At 42.9% G+C, this 18011-nt stretch overlaps 1 protein-coding gene across 2 annotated transcripts in view; it reads left to right on the top strand.

Moving 5' to 3' along the window:
- The first annotated feature begins 10327 nt into the window (after positions 1-10327).
- LOC130596801 (sodium/hydrogen exchanger 2-like) overlaps positions 10328-18011 on the top strand; it is a 28391-nt gene continuing 20707 nt past the window's right edge. Inside the window, exons 1-4 of one of the 2 annotated variants that reach the window (XM_057404760.1) lie at positions 10328-10779; positions 11912-12204; positions 12562-12812; positions 16534-16751. In XM_057404760.1, the coding sequence (XP_057260743.1) occupies positions 10503-10779; positions 11912-12204; positions 12562-12812; positions 16534-16751 (1039 nt within the window). In that variant the 5' untranslated portion in view covers positions 10328-10502. Of the gene's footprint in view, positions 10780-11740; positions 12205-12561; positions 12813-16533; positions 16752-18011 lie in introns of both variants that reach the window. The other variant, XM_057404759.1, reaches the window with a different exon arrangement.

Here is an 18011-nt window from a genome sequence, read left to right as displayed (position 1 = left end):
ATGTGTCTAGCACCTGCAAAGATAATACATGACTTTATTGCTGGCCTGCTTTCTGGTTTTGTTTTTTTACTAGAAAAATGTAAGATGACTTAGTTTTTAGAATTTTAATGGAGGAAGGAAAGGGAAAATTAATTTTTCATAGCGATGTAGCTGCATAGCACAATAATACACATTTTAGCAGTGCAAATGAGGATGTAGATAAATGTTAATATAAAGCACCACAGACCTGATTTTGTTATTGCTGCTGTGCAGTTTTGCCCATGGAAAAGTATCATGTATGTTGCTGTAGAATACATTTTAGGAGCAAAATCTGGTATTTCTGGAAAGCCAAGACAAATACATTGATTACACACTTAGTTACTGGTTTAATGTCAGATTTATTTAAACTGATATGTTTCAATCCATGGCATGCTTTGGATTTATTTATATCTGAGAGGTACTGAGTCCCTTTGTGAATTTGAGTAGAACTCCATCAGCTGCACTGGAACTGCACCCATTGTCACCCACAGGAAAAATGGCTCAGTGAACTCAAATTACATAGGGAAAACCACTTCCAAGGCGTGCTCTGCTGGAGGACACCACGTGTATTCTGTTAGAGATGAACGCGGTGCTGTGTTTTACAGAAGGCCAAATGCTGCCTGGTGGCTCTTTTCGTCCACGTGCCAGAAATCAAAGGAGAAATGCTGCCAGGGAATTCTTGCTTTCACATCCAGTTCCCATCTCCTATCCTCATGGAGAACCATTTACCAGGTAATGGGACGAGGATGCTGGAGGCAGCTGGACTCTTCAGATAAACCTACCCAATTAAACAATACCTGTAGTTAGGACAGCCTGCTCTGTCATGGGCAATAAGCCTCTATAGAAGGTGACTCAATCTACCTGGGTAACAGGGATTTTTACATGCCAGATCAACGTTAGCAATTTTTCTGCTATCTATTAAATAGTGAAATGGTGATATCTAGTGGTGGGTTCCTTTAGTACCTCTTAGTTCAGGATTTCCAGAGCTTTACAACCATTTTGCAAATAAATCTCAAAGTCCGGCTCTCTTTGGAGGGAGGATTATTTCCCACAAAAAGAAGGATGCTCAGGCATGCAGAACAACAGCTTCTATTAGCTGATGTTGTTATATTCTGCAGATTAAAATCTACAAAGATGGCAATCCATCTTTCTCCACAATAGTTGACATATAAAAATGCAATATTGATATTTTTTCCCTGGTTTGCTCTTGTTTTACGTATAGGTTTCCAAAGTTTAGCTATATGATTTTAATTAACCCAATCTTCTTTTTCACTTAATTCCTCTCTGCATCTGCTCTGAGTTAATTTATTTGTGATGACCCCATCAATCTGTTGGGAATATAAATCACCTGCGTGGGTGCCCAGCTGCTAGCAAACCCTGCTATTCCTATGTGCTAGGTCCTGACTGCCTGGGGGCTTCTGAAGTGGAAATGAAAGTGTTTAGCATTGACCTGTGAATCCCAAGAGGCCAAAGACCTTCCTTCTTTTGTCCTGTTCCTTGCAGTGATTGCAGGTAATTCCCCTTGGCTTGGGGGCAGTGCTCTGGGGAAGGGAGAAAGGCTGGAGGAGTATCTGATGCAGCGGAGCATGCTGGAGGGGGAGTCCTGCATCAGTCAGCAGCAGGATTGTCTCCAGATGGGTGACTGAAACTTGTACAAAATGTGCTGGGGGTGTTCTTTGGACTGTGTCTATTGGAGCTTTATTTCTCTTGGGATGCTTGTCTGGGGCTCTTTTTTTCCAGGGAGAAAATTTGGCGCAATTGTTAAATCGCCGTTTCTTGGAAACCATCTGGCACCTTGCCACTTTCCCTATGGCGTTATTCACTGGTGTTTAACTGCTGAAGGAGCTGAGTAAGGGGCTGAGGAATTTCACCTGGTGAACGCTAACTGCAAGAGACCAGAAGAGCCGTGTCTTTGAAATCAACCAGAAGAAGCACTTAAGGCTCGCAGGGGTTTTCCATGTCTTGTTAGCACTGCTTCTCCTTGAGGGTAAGTGGAAACAGCATCTTTCCTAAATATAGCTCCAGTTATGTAAAACTGAAATACGCTGCTCTGAACTCTAAACTTCCCATGGAGCCAGGCTGGGTCAGCCTGGAGAAGAGAAGGCTCCTGAAGGGGAGACCTGAGAGCAGCTCCAGTGCCTGAAGGGGCTGCAGGAAACCTGGAGAGGGGCTTGGGACAAGGGATGGAGGGACAAGACAAGGGGAATGGCTTCAACCTGCCAGAGGGGAGACTGAGATGAGCTCTTAGGCAGAAGCTCTTCCCTGTGAGGGTGCTGAGGCGCTGGCACAGGGTGCCCAGAGAAGCTGTGGCTGCCCCATCCCTGGCAGTGTTCAAGGCCAGGTTGGACACAGGGGCTTGGAGCAACCTGCTCCAGTGGAAGGTGTCCCTGCCCGTGGCAGGGGTTGGAGCTGGATGGGCTTTAAGGTCCCTTCCAACCCAAACCAGTCTGGGATCCATTCTATTTGCTCGGTCTGTCAGCAGTGCTGGCAAGGTAGATGAGGCTGGCTTATGTGTTTATTTTGGTAGTGTCATTGCAGTTGAATTAACCCAAAGAGGGGTGCTAGCTGTGATTTCCCCCTGCTGTTTACATGGGATGGGAAATCTTGGCTTTGCTCTGGCCATGGAGTTCTTCACTTTACATTAAGCAATGTGGTATGGCTCCAATTCACTTCTCATGCTTCTGTGTTAGGCTTTTCTGCCAATTCTCAGGTCATTCTGTACCCAGCTGTAGGAAGCTCCGTAGAGGTTTCCCAAGTTCCAAGGCACAATGCTTAGAGTTCCTTGTGACAGACATACATTCAAGGAATATTGCTGGCCTTTAAGCTCTGATTTACTGTATAGGGGTCCTGGATGCTTTAAAAAAATTTTTTGGTTTGTGCAATAAGATAATTTCTTAATGTGCTGTGTTGCTATTTTTTGTTATCATTCCCCATCTGTGGTGACTACACACTTCTGCTTTCCATTGCCACATGTATGAGGCACACTGAGCATTTATTTACTTGCTCTTCCATTGCTCAACCATACAAAATTGGTATTTCAAGAATTAATTACTAATCTGAAATGTAACAAACATTAACAAAGAGGAGTGAGAGAAACCCCAGGCTCATACCTGCTCTCACTCTTTGTGTGCATAGAATGCATTAGTGCTTTGCTCCAAATGGATAACATTTGTGAACTTAATGGACCAGGGAACATACCTACAAACTGATTTCCAAAACATCTTCACTTGAAGTTTTAAATTAACAAATTCTGTTCATTCTTATTCCTCTTTCCTTTTAGCTGAATTACAAGAATCCTCTCATGGAATAGGAAGGGAAGACATCAGTGTTGCATATGCAAAAGTCATGCAAGTTATAAAGTAGTATGTGCTGGAGGTGCTTGTGTGCTTAGAAAGGAAGGTGGCACAGCTCGGTTTCCCTTCACTAACCATGCACTGCTCGAGCCCAGCTATGGAGTATAAAGTACAGGTCACTGATCACAGGCAATGCCATTGCACTGAAATGGCTTTTGGATATATTGAATACTTTAACGTAACAAATACATCTTGGGAAGTAGCCACCTGCTTATGCTTATTCCACAAAAAGAAACCAGAGCCTGCATTCAGCAGGCAAAGGACTTCAGAAAAACTAGACATCGCCTAACAGTTCATGTCCAGCCTGCTTTGGAGTACAGTGTGGTATGTAGGTGTATGCGTGTCCAAAGAGCAGAGGGCTGCTCCATAAGCCACTACACCGGGACTGATCTTCACCCCGGGTTGAAGTCCGTGTATGAATGTATCTGGGGTATCATCAGTAAATGTACAGTGTTGAGGAGGTGTAACATGTTCACACCTTTGAGGTGAGGGGTTATAGTGCTTGTGTGCATTGAGTCTACTACAACTTGATTACAAGTTACTACAAGGCACATGGAAAACAAGGAGGTGACTGGAGACAGCCAACTTGGCTTCACAAAAGGCAAATTGTGCTTGATGAATTGGGTGGCTTTCTGTGACAGGGTTACAGTGTTGGTGGCTGACATCATCTTCCTAGATGATTTTTAAGGTCTCTTCCAGTCCAAGCCATTCTGTGACTTCATTTACAGTCACAAGCTCAGTGCAGGTGGCACTGCCATTTGCCTGCTGTGATCACTTGCACTGATTCACAGGGTTTGTTTTCTTTGTTGGTTCTTGCTTTGTTTTGGGATTACAGCACTATTGTGACCACGCACCATGACAGCACTGGTGGTCAGCATTGGTTTGTCCATGATTGCATATTTTCCCAGGGGGTGGCTAGCAGTTTGGTTGGGGAACAGGAAGAGTTGAGTAAACTGGAAGAAAATGGTGAATAAGAAGAAATTCTTCCATCCTTCCCCACAGCTGAGGCTCTGTGCGTGTAAGGCAAAGCACTCCTTCACCCTTCCCATCAGCCAGACCGTAGCTGAAGAAAGGATGGGGAATTGCAAAAACATGGCCTATGACCATGGCTTATGCTCATCTACCAGGACAGGTTCCTGCAGGGGTTTGTTCCTCTGCCATGAATACCTCTCAGTCTTGTTTATGCATAAATGCTCCAGGCCAGAGCAGGAAAAGCCTTCAGCAGTGCTCTCATGAGGAGGGTTTGGAAGTCCAATGGGCTTGGGCTCACATTTAATGAGAAACAACTTCCACCTCATGGTTGACTCTTCTGGGTGAGCTCAGCTTCTGGGTCTCTTAGTCTGACCTGCTGTATAGCATCGTGATCTAGAGATTTCCTGCATGGCTTTGAGGACTCTAGTTTGCATCAAAAGGAGCGTGACCAGCAGGTCGAAGGAGGTGATCCTGCCCCTCTACTCTGTTCTTGTGAGACCTCACCTGGAGCATTGTGTGCAGTTCTGGGGTCCTCAACATGAAAAGGACATGGAACTGTTGGAACAAGTCCAGAGGAGGCCACAAGGATGATCAGGGACTGGAGCACCTCCCGTATGAAGACAGGCTGAGAAAGTTGGGGCTGTTCAGCCTGGAGAAGAGAAGGCTGCGTGGAGACCTCATAGCAGCCTTCCAGTATCTGAAGGGGGCCTATAGGGATGCTGGGGAGGGACCCTTCATTAGGGACTGTAGTGACAGGACAAGGGGTAATGGGTTAAAACTTAAACAGGGGAACTTTAGATTGCATATAAGGAGGAAATTCTTTCCTGTTAGAGCGGTGAGGCACTGGAATGGGTTGCCCAGGGAGGTTGTGAATGCTCCATCCCTGTCAGTGTTCAAGGCCAGGTTGGACGAAGCCTTGGGTGAGATGCTCCATGGCAGGGGGGTTGGAACTACATGATCTTAAGGTCCTTTCCAACCCTAACTATTCTATGATTCTATGATCTCCTAAAAATTAAGGAGTATTAAAATTATTATTTAATAGAAGAAATTGTGTATCACCACCTGAATATGAATCTGATTTGTGGTTGTGTCAGTTCTGGATGTGTCTCTGGAAACCAAAGTTTGGGGTTTAAATCAGGCAAATATTTCTTTAGATTAGCAAAAGGAGAAGAAGTGGGTACTTTAAGGCCACAATTACAGGCTTCTCCAATTAGAATGGTGAAGAAAAATATTAAAGCCCGTTTAGTTTACAAGTGATTTAAGCGGTTGTGCAAAGTGCTCAAACTGTTATTGACAAAAGCAGCATCCAAAGAGAAGTCAGTGCCAGAATGATTAAAATGGTACTCAGCCTGGCATTGCCCTGTAGGAATTCTTTAAGACCTGTGTTAATTAGGTGTTGCTAATTGTAAAGCTGTGATGGCTGCTGCGTTGTGGCTGCTGTTTGCAGTGAGAGCAGTATGGAAACTGTGCGGAAGCTGTATGGAGAAAGTAGGTACAAGGCAAGAAGATTTTGGATCTTGTGTCTACTGATAACAGAGGGCTGTTTGTCAGACTCTCTCCATTTAGCAAATAAAATCGTCAGTGATAAATCTGTGTTTTTCAAGTTGGCAAAATGTTAAGCAATGAACCATAAAATGTGCATCTAGTGTTCTATACATCCTCTGCAGCTTCCTGATGGTGAGAGAGCGTGGGCAAAGAGAATGTCTTATTCTTTTGATTTATTCTTCTTCACTCGTTTCTTGGTAATGTTGCATTTTGTTCAAATTCTCATTAAAACCAGATTTTTGAATGAAGTCAGTGCTGTTAAATCAAATATCCCTTCTTGCCTGAGCTCTGTGGGGTGCTCATGAGTTAAGCAGCACATCAGTTCATCCAGCTCACTGCAATGCTAAGTTGGTTTCTCAATATATTCATAGCCTGTGAAAGGCTGAGGAAAAACATATGCTATAACTTTGAATTTTAAGGGGCTTTCCATTCCAGCTGTCCGGAGCAGCTGCGAGTGTGATCCTTTCCAGCAAGGGAAGTGTGATGAGGGGCTTGGTCTCAATTTCAGTTCCCATTAAATCTTGCTGAACTGCCTGTCAGCGTTATGTGTCTTCTGTGTTTGCTCACAGGCCTGCGTACGGATGGAAGTATGTGCTCTTCTGTCCTGGACCTTCAGAGAGATCAGTATTTCATGTGCAGTCTTCACTGGGCATGTTAAAATGCAATGGAAAATGCAGGTAGTGAGGAGGAGAAGCTGAAAAATAAGGTGATTGTTTGAGTTATGAGCTTGGCAGATTTTTTAAGACAGTTATACTGTGTGATTCCTTGTGCTGGGTATGTCTGGGAGGCCCCAGTCCACCGTATGACTTTCACGTTATCAACCATAAACTGTGAAACTCTGAGTGCTTGTAGCTGAGTAAATATTTAAATGATTTTCTGATTTGAGGCCCAAATAATATGGAAAGTCTTTGTGGTACAGCAGCTAAAAGGTGCACAACGAGTTATTTTTCTTTCCCCCTATATAAGGCATAAGCTTATTCACATTTCTCATCTATAATTTTCAGTAGCTGATATATGAATTTCAGGAGGTGATGGAAATTGTGGTTTAGTTTACAAATATTTCTTTTTTTGTTAAATGATACATGCATTCACAGTGATAAAGAAGAGTTGAAGTATACTTAGGAGTAATTGCACATCAGGAAGGTAGGGAAAGGTTTCACTTCCATCCTTCTTCTCTCAAAGTAAGTGTCCTGGGTTCAGCAGTAGCAGTCATGTTTCTCCTCCTTGGTAGCTGGTGCAGTGCAGTGTTTTGACTTTCGGCTCGGGAACAGAGCTGATAACAATGATGTTTTGGTTTGGCCAAGGACTTTGTGAGCCTCATGCTCTGCCAGGGAGGAGGGGAAGCTGGGAGGAAGCAGAGACAGGACACCTGACCCAAACTGACCAAAGAGCTATTCCATACCACAGCACGTCATGCCCAGGATGTAACTGGGAGTTAGCCGGAAGGGTTGGGAGACTGCAGGGTTGGAGGAGGTATGGGTCGGTGCTTGGTCGGGGGCTGGGGGGCCGAGTTATCGGTTGGTTGGTGGTGAGGTGTTGTATTCTCTTCCCTTGTTATTTCCATTATCATTGTTATTATTGGTAGTAGCAGTAGTGATTTGTGTTATACCTTAGTTACTAAACTGTTTTTATCTCAACCCGTGGGAGTTGCATTCTTTTTGATTCTCCTCTCTGTCCCTCCGGGAGCAGGGGGAGGGAAAGAAAGGGGGGGGAAGTGAGCGAACGAGTTACCTGACTGGGTTTAAACCACGACAGTAAGTAAAGAGAAATAATGTGTTGCCATCAATTAAGGAGTATAAGGAATTAAAATAGTTATTTTAACATAACATTTTCATTGCATCAGCCTGAATTCTGGTCGCTGTTACTATATCACACAATACTCTGTTCTTCTCGTAGTCCTGTTCATTCCAGCAGGGGCAAGGTACTTGTCAATACAATTATGGGCATCAGAATTTAGCTTGGAAACCTAAAATCTGGGAAAGCACATTACATTAGAAAGAAAATGAAAGCATGTCAATGGATGTGTGATCAAATGGTACTCGCATTAAAAAGTTGTTCAATAATATCAATATCCATTAAAAGAGGAACAGCATATATTCTGTTATCATAGAACTTTGGAAAAACATTCTGCCTTTGGCTTTCGGTTTATTTATAACTAATATGCAATGAACAAGTATGCAAGTAAGAATTTAAGTGTAGTAACAAGTGTATTTATATAGAACTTCAGGGTAAACCGATGCACCCAGAAAGATGAGTTTCGGAATCCTAAAAGCAAACTTGAAGGTTCTCACTGTCGAGAAATACAATGACCAAAATATTTGCAAAGGGTCTTTAATTATCCTTGTGCAGGTCTAGGAATGGCAAGCCTGTAATTAGAGTGAGAAGAGATGGAGCTTTTAAGAGAGACACTTGAAGGCCTGCAGGATGAAAGCCGGTGTGCAGCGAGAGGCTGCACTGATTGTCTGCGCGGACCCTTGTTGAAGAAAGGAGCAGAGACAAGAGAAAGCAGGACCCGGATTCATTAGAAACTGCACAGGTTACTGGCTCAGGCTCTTTCCCCCTCTGTTAACATTTACTATCTTAAGGACTACGGTGTGTTTAGCTCTGTTTGGGCAGAGAGCTTTGGTGAGCAGTTAAGGTAAATAAGTACACGAGTGTCTTTTTGCTTCACCTGTTAACTGTTGCTTAGCCCTTAAGGTCCTGACTTTATAAGTGAACTTTACTTGAAAACAGTGAGGCATGTTTTAATGTTCTTTTCTCTTTTGACCTTCCTCAGATACCATCCCAACTCTGTTGGGTTTTTTTTCTGGTTCCATTATCAAATAGATATTGATTCTACCCACAAACTCGTTTTCCAGATAGCTCTCTTCAGCTTACTGCAGGTCTTTTTTTCCTTCCAAGATGCAAACATTTCATTTTTAGCTTAAGGTAAATAAAAGTGATTATTAACTTCTGTTTTTAAAATGGAGCATTTGGGATAGAGGAGAAGGGGAGCTTGGCAAAACTCCTTGTCCATGCCACCAAATGGAACAAGTCTTTAAACTCTCAAATTTAGCACCAAATATTTCAGCAGAAAGAGGAAATATGATGGCTTGGAACGTGAGCCTGGGCTCAGAACTGCTTCCATGGCTCTTAGCTCTGGCTAAGTAATTTCTTAATCACTTCTTAATTGCTGTTAAAAGCACGATATTCTCTCTCCTTTGGAGTAACAAGGGATCCTGTCTTCTCATGTCTTCCTCTCTTCCCTGTTCCAGACCGCGTGGAATTGAACCATGGAACAGAGATGGAGGAAAACCTTGTGGAATTTCTCTCCTCCAAGTGTCTGTCCTGCAATTTTGATTACTTTTAAAATATACAGAGGGAGAAGTGGCACCGAGCTTAAACTAGCTTAGTTTGCTAGACGACTGCTCTAATGAGAGGAGTGTTGCTTTGCGTTAAAGTCAGCAAGTGTGGTAAAGGCACACTTCAAATTCAAATTATCCATGCTAAAGGATACACTCCATGAGTGTACACTGTATCTCTCCTGTCTCCCAAAGTTTATAGCCCAGGATGTGAGTCTGCATGGTCTTGGGCTCTCACTTACAGCAGAGAAAGGGGGTCACCAGCTTGTTATTGCCAGCTCAATTTTGGTGTCATTTAAGCAGCTGAAGAGAAACAAATAGGCCATCGATCAGTCTAGCAACAGCCTGGGGCCCCTGTACTTTAATTATGTGTGTTCTTTGGACCAAATTTATCCCTGTTGAAACAGCATCAGCTTAATGAAAATCCACAATGGAGGAATTTGGCCCAGTATGTTTATGCTCTACATATGTCTAAACATCTACATTAGATGTTTATATATCTAATACTGTTGCTAATAACATTTTATTTTTGGCTCTTCTGCTTTTGTAAGCAAGCTCATCGAGCTTCTGGTGCCATTCCAAGTAGGCAAGAGAGGTAAAGAGAACACTTCCTGTCTTATAAGAAGAAGCTTTCAGCAGTTGTTGAAATACACAGGTGACCTCTGCCCAGCACAACACTGCAGCTCTGTATTTAGCCTAAGATGGGATGCTTTGCTGGATTTACAGTGGGAGCTGTGGTTACCAGTAATGCTGCTGTGTGTTCCCTCTGTGGGCACTGGAGATATCCACTGAAGTCTACTATAAGATGGGTCCATTTCTGGATGAGGCTGATGTGAGACCTGTTCCATCAAAGCCCAGCTGCCAACTTCACCCTCCAAAAAGGGTTGCTGAGAGACTGGAAGTCAAAATATGTCAAGAGTTAGGAGTAAAGACAACTTATCCCTTTCTCAAGCATGCAAAGGTGTGCTATTGGTCGGGGGGTGCATGAGGCATTTCTTCAAGGAACCTTCTGCAGGAGGAGCCTATTTGGGTGCACCTTTGTGGTGCCAAAGGGTGCAATTCTCCAGCACGGTCTCCCAGCTGGAAACTAATGGGAGGAGAGTCAGTGTGAGGCGGAGCGGCTGCTCCTCTCTTTGCAGCAACCCATGCAGCGACGGCGAGCTGAGCTCCAGAGTCTCCAGCAGTGCTCCCAACCCCTCACCGCAGCAGTGGGAGCTGCTGAGCAGGAGCAGGCAGTGCCCAAAATTCCTGTGGCTGGCAGCTTCCAGGGAAAATGGAGCATCAGAGGCCAGGGAGCAAAGCTGCAGCTGCTCTCCTAGCCTGGTCCTTGCTCTTCTCTGTCCTCCAAGCCACCAGGGTCAGAGCTCTGCAGGGATCCCCACCAATGCCACAGTTAGAGGATGTCATCTCGGAGAACATCAGCTGGGCTGCAGAGGAAGCTCAGGGCAACGAATCCTCAGAGCACACGTTCTTCTCTCCGGATTATCAGCATGTCCAAGTCCCCTTTGAAATCACCCTCTGGATCATGCTTGCATCCTTGGCCAAAATAGGTAAGGCATCTTGAGGGGATGAGGAAGGACAAGGGTCTCTGTGGAGATGGCGTGGGCAGGAGTGGCCAGTGCTTCACCAATCTTGGAGCCTGAGATAACATGCCAAGTCCTAAAGATGCACAGATTGCGTGCCGGACATGCTGCACACATAAAAAATAAATACTCGGTTGCATTTGTGGTTGGAAATGTTTTTCCATCTGGAAGTTCACACCTGTGCATGCTGTTGCTGTTAGTAGGAAGAATATCAGGCTTTCTATGAAAGAATTTTATTTAACTGCAGTATGTACCAATGTATGCATTCATCTCAGTTCACTTGCGAGCTAAGCTATGTGCAGGTTGTCCACTGACACCTTCATCTTCAAATGAAAATGCCTTGTTCTTAAAAACCTTAAGTACTTGTGGTTGTCTGCATTTCTCTCTAGCAGTGTGTGTTGCACAAGGCTGACTCAACCGGACTGTTTTAAATGTTGCCTTTAGCTTTAAGTGTTAATGATTAAGTAATATTAAAAGTGGCACCATTTATAATTGAGAATGCTTTTTGTGAGGTTTTTTTTTTATTTTTAGTGTATAGAATCTGTATTGTTTAAAATTAGCAGTTGCTGTTTATGTAGGTGCTGAAGATGGGCCTGTTAACTAGATTGCATCATAAATAATTCCAAAAATGTTTTTATTTATGCAGATGATTTCGTTTTTTTTTTGTGTATTACCTGAAAATATGTCTTTAACCTTATGCCATGATGCAATGCAGCCTGAACCAACAGTAATTTTAGAAATTTTGGTATTTTCAGTGATCTTCCAGATCTTGTAGCAAATTTTTGATTGAGTGACTCCACCTTAACTGTGGGCATTGATTACTACTACCCTAAGGGGTAGCCTGCTGGAGGTGGGGGCATGTTTGGTGCTATTTAGCCAGTTTGGGCTGGTAAGATAATATGGTTTTCATCTATCCATCCCCTTCCAGGGTTTCATCTCTATAACAAGCTGCCTTCTGTTGTTCCCGAAAGCTGTTTATTGATATTTGTAGGACTCATCATGGGGGGGATCATCTACGGCTTAAATGACAAGTCACCACCTGTTATGGACAGCGACATCTTTTTCCTGTACCTCCTGCCACCCATCGTCCTTGATGCAGGTTACTTCATGCCCAGCCGTCCCTTTTTTGAGAACATTGGTACAATCCTCCTCTATGCAGTCGTGGGGACAATATGGAATGTGTTTGGGATCGGCTTCTCCCTGTACGGGATCTGCCAGGTGAAAGCCTTTCGCCTGCAGGATGTGTCATTGCTCCACAATCTCCTGTTCGGCAGCCTGATCGCCGCCGTGGATCCCGTGGCGGTGTTGGCTGTGTTTGAAGAGATACACGTCAATGAAAAGCTACACATTTTGGTCTTTGGTGAATCGCTCCTGAATGATGCCGTGACGGTGGTAAGGATTAGCCTCTATTTTGAGTATTTAATGTTCAGATGAAGGGTGGGCTGGTGCTGAGAGGTGGGATGTGAGATCTGCAGAGGGAAAAAGCATCAACGGTCTCTTCTAGCAGAGGGCTTCTGGCCCACTTCTCTAGGGTGAGGTCCTTGAAGCTCTCGGGTGAACATCTCTTTGACTGCATAGAGATGTAAATGCATATGACTGCCACAGCGCTCCCGTGGTAGGAACCCAACTGCCAAAGATGCTGACTCCTCGCTGTCGGATACCCCAGCAGCGTATTTTAGTGTCACTGCTACATATGGCCATGTCTGGTTAATATCTTGTTAACATCTGGTTTTCATGTTTTTCACCCAGGTACTCTACAAGCTATTTCGATCTTTCTGTGAAATGCCCACCATCAAAACTGCGGATGTTTTTGCTGGAGTTGGAAAGTTCTTCGTGGTTGGGCTAGGAGGAGTCCTAGTAGGTCTTATTTTTGGGATGACCGCCGCCTTTACCACGCGATTCACCAAGGATATCCGTGTCATCGAGCCGCTCTTTGTCTTCCTATACAGCTACCTTTCCTACCTCACTGCTGAAATGTTTCACCTCTCGGGGATTGTGGCGTAAGTACATCCCAGCATCTCATCTGTCCAGGAAAGATTTCTGGCTATATTTATTGAAAACTAACAGGAAAAGATTGAAGTTTGCTTAGTCGGAAATCTCTGTATAGCAGTGGACAGTGAGTATAAGAGCCTGTGGAAGAGTTGAGAGGTATAACCCCATTTCACACATTACACAATAACACATCGATGGTAATAGCTACAAGTCACAAGCAATCCAGATGATTCCTGCTGGGCAAGCTTCCGATGGCTGACTGCTTTATGGAGGTTATTGAGGAATGTTTATTTGAGCTCCATGGTTTTTGTTTGGAAATCCTGGGCATTCAAGCAGTGAGATGTCTAGTAGATTTACCAGAGCCAGAAGAGGCTTTCTTGGCATATTTCATTTTTTCCATGTTTGGCCTAGCCAAAACCAACATTTGAAGAGCTGCAAGGAGTATTTAATCAACTCCTCAGCCAAGTTTGGTCTTGGATAATAACATTAATGGTCAAAGAAAGCTCACCTTGGAAAGCAGAAACAGATGAAAAACAGAGTGATTCAGTCATGGTTTCTGTGGGCTGGTAGCCACCGAATTTGGCTCTCCTACTCAGACTAAGCCAGCTGGCACTGAGGGTCACAACCAACTATTTAATATTTCCCAAAAGACAGACTGCATGGACAGCTACAGTGTAAACAACTGTAAATCTGATAATAATGAAGATAAACCATTCCTATATCTTGCAGATTTTGTTTCCTCGAATGGTTAATAGGAGCAATATCCTAGCATTACTGAAAACAATTCTAGCTCTGGGAATAAGTAAAAGAAAGCCTATTTATAGGAGTGTAAGACAGAACAGTGAAATAAACGTGCTGCATAATCATCATGGAGCAGAAAACATTCAATCCTAATGGTGTCTCCTTCTATCAATCGCAATCTACTATACCCATTATGGAACCCATTTTCTATTCTTTTGAATAATGCATTGTCTCTAAAGCAAAACAATTGCAAAGGCAGCTGATTCCTGCACTGCTGGTCTTATAATTGCCAAATTATAAATGCCTCTTTTATATATCTTGATTTCAAACAATTTATTCATTTGTGACCAGGGAATACTGCATTGTAAAAAGCAGATCTTGGCAGTTTGTTCTTTGAAAAAACAGTTTGATTGCCAAAAAAATCAACTCTACGTAGTCAAAAATATACAAAATAAATAAAATCTGTGAATGCAGCTCAATCTGCTAAACAGCTCTGCATGTGTGTTTTACCTTCATTTGGTCTTCTTTTGGTTTTATCTTTTCCTCTTGCCTTAGCATCAGTGTCCATCTTTGAAGCTGTGACAAGACAGGTCAGGTTTATTCCTTCTCTGTGAATCTGGTTTGAACCCCTATCCGTTCATGAATAAGTGTTCCCAAACCACAGCTCTGGAAGTCACTTGCCCAGAAATGCTTGTTGGATTTCTTACTTCTTAGCTGGAACTGTTTTACCCACTATTTATTGAGGCAGGAACAGAAGAATTTATTATTTTCTTTTTAGCCTGTGCTTCAATCTCTGTTACTTCTTCTGGCTCAGTGCTTTGTGCAAAGTGGGTCACTCTGAAAAGGATAAATCAAAAAAGACCTGTTTAAGGAAATTTTAAGGCATTGGTACATTTTTCTCAGGACATGAAAGAGGTGCACTTATGCAACGTTAGACAAAAAAAGTCTCACAATGCCGGATAAGATGGAATCTCTTTCCCCAGCAAGAGTATCATGTCTATCCTAAGTCTGACCTTTCATATCCTGCTCCTTTGCTGCAAGTCCTCTCCCTGAAGTTCAGCTTTAATTTCAGACAAACTCAAATGTTTTTTTCCTTCAAAACAGGTATGGGTTTATTTCATGGCAATGAGGAAACACAAATAAGAATTATTTTAAAGAGAAAGGAATAGAAATGTGTGGGTTTATTGTTGTTTGGGTTTTGTTTGTTTGGGTTGGTTTTGTTTGTAAGTTTGGGTTGTTTTGTTTGAATCTAAAGCCCAGTAATCGGTAACTTGCAGTTGGTGGAAGTGCATTTTCATTTGAAACAGTATTTTCTTTTCCTTTTTTTCCAACCACATATCTTGATAAGTATCTTCCCATAATGGTGTTGCTGATTTTCCTAGTGCTTTAGAAATGAATGTAGACCAGAAACGAATAAAATGGTTTTCCATTCCTTTGTCTTGGTCCAAGAATAGATGCTGAGTTGTGGCAGCGAAGATGTGGTAGAGATTCACTGATGAGCTAAGAAAAGAGCCATTATTCTGCTTCTGTTAGCAGCAGTACAGGTCAGGAGCAGCAATGCAGTGACCTAACACTGTCTTCCTGAAATAGCTATGGAAGACAGGACTGGGGACTTTGGTTTTGTACAAGTTATAAGCCCACAACCAGCTCTGCCTGTCTGAAAGCTCCTATGTTAGGTGGGGTGAGGGGGGCAACCCTGTTTTCATCAAAGCCCAGATAAAGCAAAGAATCTTTTGGGGGAATTCTGGAGTTAAATCATAGGATGGTTTGTTTTGGAAGGGACCTTCAAAGCTCATCTAGTCCAACCCCTGCAATGAGCAGGGACATCTTCAACTAAATCAGGTTGTTTAAAATCACGTCCAGCCTGGCCTTGAATGTCTCCGGGGGCAGTGTGTCTACCACCTCTCTGGGCAACCTGTGCCAGTATTTTACCACCCTGAGTGTAAAGAATTTTCTCCTCACATCCAGCCTGAATGTCCCTCTTTTAGCTTGAAACCATCACTCCTCTTCCTCTTGCAACAGGCCCTGCTAAAAAGTCTTTCCCTGCTAAAAATCTTTCTTATAGGCCCCTGTTTTAATGTGATGGTTTCACTGCAAAGCAATAACTGCATGGCTGTTTTCTCAATAGCTCTTAGCTGAGAAGATACGTTCTGGATAATGTGCTGCGGAGGTTACTACCTATCTTAACACCTATTTGCACCTATGCAGGTCACTTAACTGTCCTGGTCACAGCTAGTGCTTAAAGTCAGTCTGCCAGACCCAGGGGCACTTCTGCAAGCCAAGGACTTACCTCTTTGTGCACTTGTTTGTGTGATATAAGAAAGGGAATTGCCATGATGTCCCTTTGAAAGCAATCTTAAAATTAATAAAACTTCGTGTAGATGACATTAAAATTATCAATGGAAGTCAGATCTTGGAAACCTATAAGCCATCTTGCTATTTCTGGTACAATATTTAGAGCAAAGTGTTTCTGTCCAGGTTGAAATATAAAAAATGGAGCTTCGACTCTTTGGGCACTCAACTGTTTTGATCTTCTAAGATTGCTGGCCTCAAAATGTACTGATTTGCAAAGCTGATGAATTAGGCTATCACCATGTACCCTGTAACTTGAAGAACCAATTATCCATGGAAAATTGCAAGGCAATTGCAAGATTAGAGTTTGGCAAAGTTAAAATGCTGAAAGCAGTGTATTATGATGGGAAGGGTTGGGTGTTGTTAATTGTAGGTATTGCTGTGTGGCTGTGATAAATGCAATAGATAGTGAGTCAATTACCTGTTAAAAAACAGATTCAGACAGTCTTGGCAACATTTATGGTTTCTATTGTCCTGGTGTTCCTCCTGATTTCATTGGACTGATGTAGGAGTGAATCACTACACTGAGATGACTGCAAACATGTAAAACTTGATGGAGCCTTTCTTTTCTTTATACATGACAATGTGTTAGTTTTATGTGCTTAGGTATAAACATTTATTGTTTCATTCTCCCAGCATCATTGCTTGTGCCATGGGCATGAAACGTTACGTGGAGGCCAACATCTCTCTGAAGTCTCATACCACAGTCAAATACTTCATGAAGATGTGGAGCAGTGTTAGCGATACCCTCATCTTCATCTTCCTTGGAGTTTCCACCATTGGAGAAAATCATGAGTGGAACTGGCCGTACATTTGCTTCACTGTCATTTTCTGTCTTGTTTGGAGAGCACTAGGTATGCTGAAATTATAGGGGGTTTTTGTTTGGTTGGTTTTAATATATATTATTATTTATGTGAGTGGAAAATGTAATTCCATTAAATGAGAGCATGCTTGTGCCCCCATCATCCTTTCCTGCTCACTCTGCGGTTGTCCCAGGTGTGAATGCAAAGACTGAAGTAGGGGACCCCAGCCAATGCTTTCCTCCTCTATTGTTTGCTCAGTAGCAACTCTTGCATTTTACTACGATTTCCTACTCTGTGCACTCACCATAGACAACACTGGTGCTAAGCAGAAATTCTCATGACATCTGTTTTGTAAATACCTCTGTCTTAGATCCTCTTTTGATTGCTATGATCTCTTCTCCTGTTTCAGTGCTTATTAGACCCTTGGTTTCCTCACAGTAGAAGGGAGACTGTAAGTACGTAGGCTTGGGATCAGAGAGCCGTGTAAAATCATGAGGCCTCTGACAGCATAGTCTGAACTGCAGAGATTTAAAGGATTTGATTTGTAACAAGTTTGTGTACCGCAGCATCCTTAAATGGGAAACTGGAGGAACCTTCTAACAGCTGTCACTGGAGATGCTATTCTGCTTTACAGAAGAGCATCTACCCTGCTTACTGCTGGGTAGATGAAAACTGGGACCTGAAATGTGAGAATGCTCCTACTCAAGAACCTCAGATAAGGAGAGAGAATGACAGAACTGCACAGAACTGGAGAATTGCTGAGGTTGGCAGGGATCTCTCAAGATCATTGGGTTCAACCCTTACTTAAACAGGGTCAGCTAGGCAGGACTGTGTCCAAACAGCTTCTGATTATCTTCTTAGAGGAGACTCTGCGTGTTCCCTGGTAAACATATTGCAGTGTTTGACCAATCTCACAGTGACCAAGATTTGCTGATAACAAGAGGACGAGAGCTGTGTATTAAAAGTTTTCCTGATAATTTTGCCTAAAGATTATTTTCTTGATCACTTGTGATGAAAACCTGAGTCCTGGTCCCAGAATACTCTGGAATCCTATTTTCCTGCATTGCAAATGACCAGAAAAACAAATACACTGCTCTGTGTCCCCAGTTGCATCTTTGCACTGAATTGGTGCTTCAGAGAGACCATTTCTCTGTTGTTTCTTACACTGTGCAGTTACTGTCACCAAAGTGAGTGCAGTGCCTACCTTCCCATTTATGGAAGTTTTTCTGTATTAACTATATCTGCAAGTATAACAGCACACATTTTGGCAAAGAATTTGACAGCTAAAACCCATTCAACAGGATTTATGCT

This window comes from Pezoporus wallicus, unplaced genomic scaffold (assembly GCF_028554395.1).
Source record: "Pezoporus wallicus isolate ANWC-B61680 ecotype Strahan unplaced genomic scaffold, APGP_CSIRO_Pwel_v1 contig_5104, whole genome shotgun sequence".
Lineage (NCBI taxonomy): Eukaryota > Metazoa > Chordata > Aves > Psittaciformes > Psittacidae > Pezoporus > Pezoporus wallicus.
This window is presented reverse-complemented; position numbering and strand designations above follow the sequence as displayed.